Source organism: Montipora capricornis, chromosome 13 (genome assembly GCF_036669925.1).
Source record: "Montipora capricornis isolate CH-2021 chromosome 13, ASM3666992v2, whole genome shotgun sequence".
NCBI classification, from domain to species: domain Eukaryota; kingdom Metazoa; phylum Cnidaria; class Anthozoa; order Scleractinia; family Acroporidae; genus Montipora; species Montipora capricornis.
In genome coordinates, this window is record NC_090895.1 from 32974570 (window position 1) to 32982069 (window position 7500).

General features: G+C 39.4%; 2 protein-coding genes and 1 pseudogene across 2 annotated transcripts in view; all 3 read right to left on the reverse strand.

Moving 5' to 3' along the window:
* LOC138030971 (arylacetamide deacetylase-like) overlaps window positions 1-2292 on the reverse strand; it is an 18089-nt gene extending 15797 nt beyond the window's left edge. The window contains exon 1 of the mRNA XM_068878826.1: window positions 2125-2292. The gene's annotated coding sequence lies outside the window, so the exon portion shown is untranslated. The remainder of the gene's footprint in view (window positions 1-2124) is intronic.
* A 1487-nt stretch (window positions 2293-3779) lies between these two features.
* Window positions 3780-5144, reverse strand: LOC138028886 (serpin B4-like; annotated as a pseudogene).
* A 1946-nt stretch (window positions 5145-7090) lies between these two features.
* LOC138028703 (uncharacterized) overlaps window positions 7091-7500 on the reverse strand; it is a 1975-nt gene continuing 1565 nt past the window's right edge. The window contains exon 1 of the mRNA XM_068876303.1: window positions 7091-7500. This exon is cut by the window's right edge and continues 1565 nt beyond it. Coding sequence (XP_068732404.1) covers window positions 7434-7500 — 67 coding nt within the window. The 3' untranslated portion in view covers window positions 7091-7433.

Below are 7500 nucleotides of genomic sequence, written 5' to 3' on the forward strand. Positions count from 1 at the left end.
ATGGCAGTTGTCTTAAAAAAGATGGCAGAAAGCCTTTGTCCTTCCCACCCACCCCAATTTTTCAGTTATCTCCACCAACCAAGAGTTGTAACAAGGAAACGTTTTGCCTGAGTTTGCACAGAACTCTAGAATGAGCAAGAAGGAAAGGTTGCAAAAATTGGGGAACAAGGCCATATTTTACTGTACCTAGGTAACACAAGTATGATATTAAGGTACAACAGTCCTTTCTGACAAAGTTGATGGTGAAGGACAGTCTAGTTAGTTTATAACAGAAAACATACACAATTGGGACTTACAATTTTGCTTGTACCACCATCACTAAGGAGAATTGTATTTAATCTTTGCAACCTTGACAATTCTGGCACTCTGAGGAACATTGAAATAGAGTACATCAGACAAACTGGTGGCATTTTTTTTTCATCAGCATCCTTTCCATTAGCAAGGGTTATAAGGAACTGCATTGTGGCTGGACATTTGCTTTCTATTTCAACATAGATTTCCTTCCAGGAAAGATCTGATAAGCCTTCATATTCCTTCTTCCTGAGGACAGAGTTTTCAGATCTTCTACACATATTGCTTATCTCTTCATTGACAGTTCTGCAAACAATATCTGTCATGACTTTGAGGCCAGGTGGATCTTTGGCCAGTATTTCCAACTTTTCCTGTATATTACTGAACGGTATGTTTTCCTTCTGTAGCAGCCGTTAGCGAATATGTGAAGAGAAAACAACAGCGGTATGAATAAAGAATGTTTAAGACAAACCAAAAAAATTAATTTGTAAATCATCAGGTATAACTACTGTAGCCTTTTTTTAATTCAGACCTTTTTATGCATTATTTTCAATTGGCAAAGTGTTATTGAGTTATAGGTACACATCTACCATATATTTAGTACTGCTATTCGTACTTAGTGGCTATCGACATCAAAACTCAGATTTACAAATTGGTGGAAAAGGATGGTTTTAAATAATCAATTTTTTTTAATGCATGTAAAACTATCTCACCTACTCAGCAATCTAAAGTAAACGGCAGAGTTTGGATTTTTTTAAAAAGGAACAACTAAACAAAACAGAACCAAATTTGCCGATGGCGCTGTTCGTAGAAGGATTGTAGCGCTTTCTATTAACCATGTGCTATCTTTTAATAACATCCTAAACGAATGCTATGCGATGGAGTGGTTATATGGTCTTATATTTACATTGCGTGATGTCTACGTCTTACTGGTTTTCAGACTATGTATAAATAGAATTTGTCCAACGTACAGTGGTAAGTAAACAACAAAATTTCGAAAGAAATGCGCGATTTACCTGAAACGGGCCTTCATCATATTGAACATTGCCGATTGTAGAGATATCTAATAGGTCCTCCCCAGCATCCTGAAGGTTTACCTCCTTTTCCATTGCGTTTTGCTGCTGAGCTGAGCTATGTTCGTCGTAAAGAAGTCTACGACAACTTCCTTTCTCGGACTCTTTCGCGCGCTTCGTCAAGGTGCGAGTCACCGATGGAGATATTTCAGTGCAACGCTTGACCCTCTCAGACGACTTCTGACTTTCTGTAATAAGGGTCTTGAAGGCGACAAAATTTTTTATCCGTCTTTCGCATGCCCTGCATATCAAGTGAGGTAATAAGTTGTCTTGTTTCAAACTATGACCACAGATATCTTCCGCGGCAACAAGCAGAGCACGATTTCTCTTTACGAAAAGGTTTTTCGACCATAATCTGTCCCCAACCGCTCTACACAGCCGACACGAACTGATATCCACTGACACAGACGATTTACAATTCTTTTTTGGAGTTTGTTTGGAATGACATGTAATAGACGACATCTCCGAAAATCTTTCCCGCGCCAAGAGATGTTACAACTTCCACTCCCTACTGGGCCCAGTATTAGTTCACGTGGATAAAAACTTTAACTGTACTGCCCCTCCCTTCAATCATTTTTCTGGAATCTGCAAAACTCTAGCAGACACGTGACCAGCCGCACCCAGGGTACTTTCTCGAAGAAGGAAGAGAGAGGACCCTGGGAACGAGGTTGCCTTTATGCTCACCGTTACGTCACCTATTGTCATTAATGTCAGAAATCTATTGGCTGTCGAAATAAGGGTTCTTTTGTTGTGTGCTTACCGTTTATGAGTTCGCTCACAGACGGCATTTACAAATTGATTTAATCAAATGTATCCTGTGGTAAGCTCGTGGAGTAAGTAAGATACTGCATCAGGAAGGTGATATAGCGAATTATCAAGCCTATAGAGTGTTACAAATGCAGTGTAATACATTATTGTGTTTTACGAATGCATGAATGCGCCTGCCGCCTTAACGACCATTTAACGAATGCATGAATGCGCCTGCCGAACTATCGATTACAAATTATCCATTGTTTACGCCTGACAGCCTGATTCGCCAACCATCACGCTAGCTCTCCACGAGCTAAAAAGATAAAAGAACTTGTTAATTGGTTTCATCCCGAATTTTAAGCCTTTTAGCTGTGATAACGAGCCAGTTATAGGGAAGATATCTGTTTACAAACATTGCTTTTGCCATTCAAATTTGCCAACCACGGGAACAAAAGACCCTTTGTTTCTATAGTCAATGAGGCTCTGGTTGGCACATTCGGTGACGTCAACGATAATCTTGCCTTTTTGGCCATCAAAAACTGGTTAATCCCATACATTTTTTCAAAGCATCATTGCCTTTAGAGATTATCTGGTATTATTAAATTCTCAACCTCGGCAGGAGCCCATCAAGCTCCTGACAACATCGCATCTCGCTTTTTTCGCTCGTATTTCGTACTTCTAAACTTTTGGAGTTTAAGGAATTTAATCACAATTATTCCATTCGCGCTTGTGGGATATGAGACTGGTTATAGCCAACGAGGCGCGTAGCGCCGAGTTGGCTATTTACCATCTCATATCCAACGCGTGCTCATGGAATAATTGTTTAAAATTATTAAATTCTCAACCTCGGATAATGCATTTCGCGTGCACTGATTGGTTCACTCAATCTCGGCTATCAGCTCATATACCTTGGTTTGACCTTATATGGTAAAAATGTTTTCGCCGGAATGCGAAATTACTCTTTGAATAAAGCCAAAAAGGAGAAAAAAGACTTTTTTGTGGAAAGTTTGGATCAATTCCGACGTTTAGAAGTACGCGAAAAGACAAGAAATGTTTTTGTGATGAGCCTGCGTCTGTCTGACAACAAGGTATTACACAACATCGCATCAGTTCTCATCAAGTTTTTTCGATTTCGCTCGGATTTCGCACTTTCTAAACTGTTGGAGTTTAAGGAATTTAATAAAACAATTATTCCATTCGCGCTTGTTGGATATGAGACTGGTTATAGCCAACTCGGCGCTACGCACCTCGTTGGCTATTTACGTACTAGGGAGTTTAAGATCTATGACGCGACGGCAACGAAAACGTCACAAATTTTGCATATTTAATGAGCAAAAACAATAGCTTTGCACGCTGTGCACGTGCATTTTTCATTTTTGTACATTTCTTTCACGTTTTCGGCAAATCTACGACGTGAAATGACCAATTCTCAAGTTTTACGGAGAACGTGAACAAAAGGCAGCGAATTTGAATTTTCTGTCGTAGATTCAATACCGCACCTCCTAATTCAGTTCCTGGGGAGTTACACTAGTTTTATAAGTTAGACAAGCCGACATAACGACGAAAAAGATTAATAAACCTGAACTTGCAATTTTAAATGACGTTTTCGTTACCGTCGCGTCGCAGATCTTAAAGTCCCTACTATCTCGTATCCAACGCGGGCTCAAGGAATAATTGTTAATTATCGGGTTCATATCGTCAGGGATATCTCATTATGCAATGCGCTTTCAACTTTCAGTACTTTATTCTCGGCTGACTGATAAGAAAAAGATAACCTTACGCTAATGAGGCAAAAAACGTAAGAAAACGTTATTTTGTGATTTAGTTTGTATCAGCAGAAACCCATAAGGGTTGAAACGTGTGACGGCCCCTTGGGAAACAAGCTTCTGAATATTCAATTTGCTAAGTACCATATTTGGAACAACAAGAGCGAGGGGTTTCCAAATATGGTACTTAGCACTGAAACATTCAACCAATCAGTTCGCACTGAATATTCGGAAGCTGTGAAGGCGCGTTACACGTTTCATCCCTTTATGGGTTTCTGGTTTATTCAATGCTTCTTTGAGCTCGAAATGCTGACTCAGTTTAAATTTTGGAATGGATACTTTGACAGTAGTATTTTGAAGCGACATAACCCACAGTGACAGTGCTTCAGAGGTTATCATTCTTTCGAGTTGGTACACTCCATCAAGCTCATTACTGATTAGGAAGAACGATGAACATGGAAATATCGTTGCCACTATATGGCAACTCGATGATTTGACAATCATGTTCCTCATCTGAAAAATAGTTATGATTTGATTTACGTGTCATCATCTCCACTTCCACAAAATTGTCGCGATCATTTGATGTATAAAATGGGGCGTGGTAAGATCTCTCTTGTTGAAAAGCGTAAAGCCACGTGCCTTTGAAATATATTGCATTAATAAGAGCCAGACGCGTGTCTGGATCAACAGCTTTGGGAGGAAGAAAGTTCTTTATTTTCCTCGCCGTATTTTGTTCAACCCAGTTGTTAATCTCACCTCTAGCTCTCTCTGAACTTCCTTTGAAGTCGACTTTTGCCAGATGAGAATTGTAAAATGCCAGGGAACCCTGTTTAAATTCGTTGGCTTCGTGCAATTCGTGATGTCCCCACATTCGATTTGCAATCTTCAACTCCAAATTCTCGTGTTCCGATTCCAGCACCGCTTCTTGAAACGATTTCAAAACCAAATGTACATCTTCAAATTCATAATTGTACCACTTAAAGGCCTTGGCTATTTGGTGAGCTGTGTTTCCGCTGCTTCCCAAAAACACTATGGCAAGTGAAAATGAAATACTGGCTGGTGAGTAGAACACGTTCTTATCCTCGAGTCCGTGGTCTTGGTTAAAAACCTTCAGTAGATCAAAGCCAAAATCGTTAATGTTTTCTATGATAACTTCGGCTTGATCTCTATGGTATTGTTCTGTTGACACTAAATTGCAGAACAGAGGAATAAGAGCCCAAAAGAGAGCCATCTTTAGAACTTGCGTGACTGGTAAACAGACTTTGCGTGACTTTTTACTCGAAACCCGTTTTTTAATTGGTTGAACACCCCAATAGATCTTTTCCACTTGACGTCATTAAATGCTAAAAATTTTCCGGCGCTGCCTTGAAGATAATCTACAGTATTAGACATATTTAGTTGGAACACTTAGCGAATGGCCAGAATCATCGTGCTACAAGATCGTAGCTTATACCACATCCCCCTTCCCCCATTCAGGAAGGGGCAAACGGCGATGGGTGTTCCAACAAGTGTGACTAGTATTGTAGCCTACCAAAAATATTAAGATGCTGGTTAACTTTTGACAAGGAGTTGAGATTTCGGTTGATTCTTCAGGGGCATAAACGTAACGTAAGAACCGTGCGTGTCTGGTCTTCTCGAGACAGGTAAGAGATGATTTCATGCAGACTGGAACGCCTAAATTGCTCTGTTGTAAACATGGCGGTTCACAGCACCAGTGAAGTCGTCTCTCTGGCCTTTCTGTGGACGAATTCCACAGACCTACAATTTGAGCAAGTTTTGAAAGCTAAAATCTTCAATCGATGCTGTATTTTGCCGGTAGGACTGGGTGGCTCTACACTCGTAAGAAAATCTATGAAATGAGAATCAGGGGTCTTCCCTTGTCATGGAACGGCCGAATTACCCAGAATTCCTTTTGGGCATGAAGAAGGCAAGCGGAAACTGGTTCTCATCAGATGAGGACAAAGTAGCGAGAAGACGATTCCTAGGCGGAGTAGCCAAGGTGCGTGCTGTTAACATAGACTTTTTATCATAGGAAACTCGATCTGGCCTTTAGTAATTTCAAAGAAACGGTATAATGTAAATAAGAGAGTAATGAGATTTGTATTTGCAATTACCTGTCCTCTTACGTACCACTTAAGTCAAACTCTACATCTCTATGCAATAGGCGCATTCAAAATTTCCCCATATTATTGTATAAAAGTAGTTAAAGTGGTACTACGACCAAAAAAAAAATTTGTTTTTCCTTTGGATTTCAAAACTATGTTAACTAAACACTAACTCACCCAAGTTTTAAGTTCTGATTTTAAAAAGATACCTGTTCATTTTAGCTGGAATTTTCTTATTTATTGGTCCGCCATTACTAACTTCAAAATCTTGAGAGAGCTGGGTCGAGGAGAAAATGACATCAAACACTCACTAGTTTAAGAATGCAATGCGTGTGTACGCGGCCTAATTAACATGCAGCTCGGGAGTTTCGGGCTTTCAGACTTTTCAACCCGTGTTTTGCATATATAATAAATTGCGTTTACACGCTGAAATTTTAAGCTAGTGAGTAAATGACGTCATTTTCTCTAGATCCAACCCTCTGAGGTCCAATCGGCAAGTTTTGAACGTGAGTAATGGCGGACCATGAAATCCAAAATTTACACTCAAAATAAACAGCCTTTGGATAAAACTCAAAGCTCAAAATTTTGCCAGTTAGGTGTTAAGCGAACACGCTTTCAAAATCAGAAGAAAAAAAGGAAATGATTTTTTGATCATAGTACCACTTTAAAGAAAGAAAAGGCTTGTCCTGCATATATGAAAAATACGTTTTCTCTCTAGGGCTGTCCCTAAGTTGCTCCAATTTTCTCAAAAAGTTGCTCCAATTTTCCAAAAAAGTTGCTCAAAAGTTGCTCCAAAATTCTAAAAGTTGCTCAAAAGTTGCCCCAAAATCCAAAAGTTTCTCAAAAGTTGCTTTCAATTTTTTGGTGTAAGAGATTGATTTACAACTCAAATTGTAAAGTACGTTGTGTTGAAGTGCGCTTGCAATCCCAGTTTCAGAAGAAGCCGCTGAAGCAATATGGCGTGCCGTGAACGGAGTATCAATTTTTTCGATTACCTTGTAATATTCAGGTCATTCAGACATTATTTTACAGGGAACGGAAAGGTGAGTTATATACTAGCTACCATTTCCGATTGATTTTGTAATATAAAGATATAAAACAAAAGTTGTGTCGTGATGTTCTTTACTTATCGGACAAAACAAGAGGCGTCAGTTGGCGACCACTTCTAAAAATTTAGTCCCCAGCGCTCAATTTTTAGTCGCATTGGCGACCAGTGAGTCGCAATTTCGAGCCCTGATCAATATGGTAAGACTGAGTCTCTCTCAACCCAACCACGTGATTGTATTCGAACAAAACAAACTTTGCTAATATGCTTATTAAGGATATAAAGTTTCTCTGACATAAACGAGTGTTTGTGGTATAAAGCCATGTTTTTTCAATATTTACAATATTTACACTGTCCCTGAAGGTTTTGCACCACCAGCTACCCCTCTACATAATTCATGATTTCATGTGCGCTTATTGTCATTGTAACGTAACATGACCGATGTTTCCACTGTTTCCTCTAATGCTGCC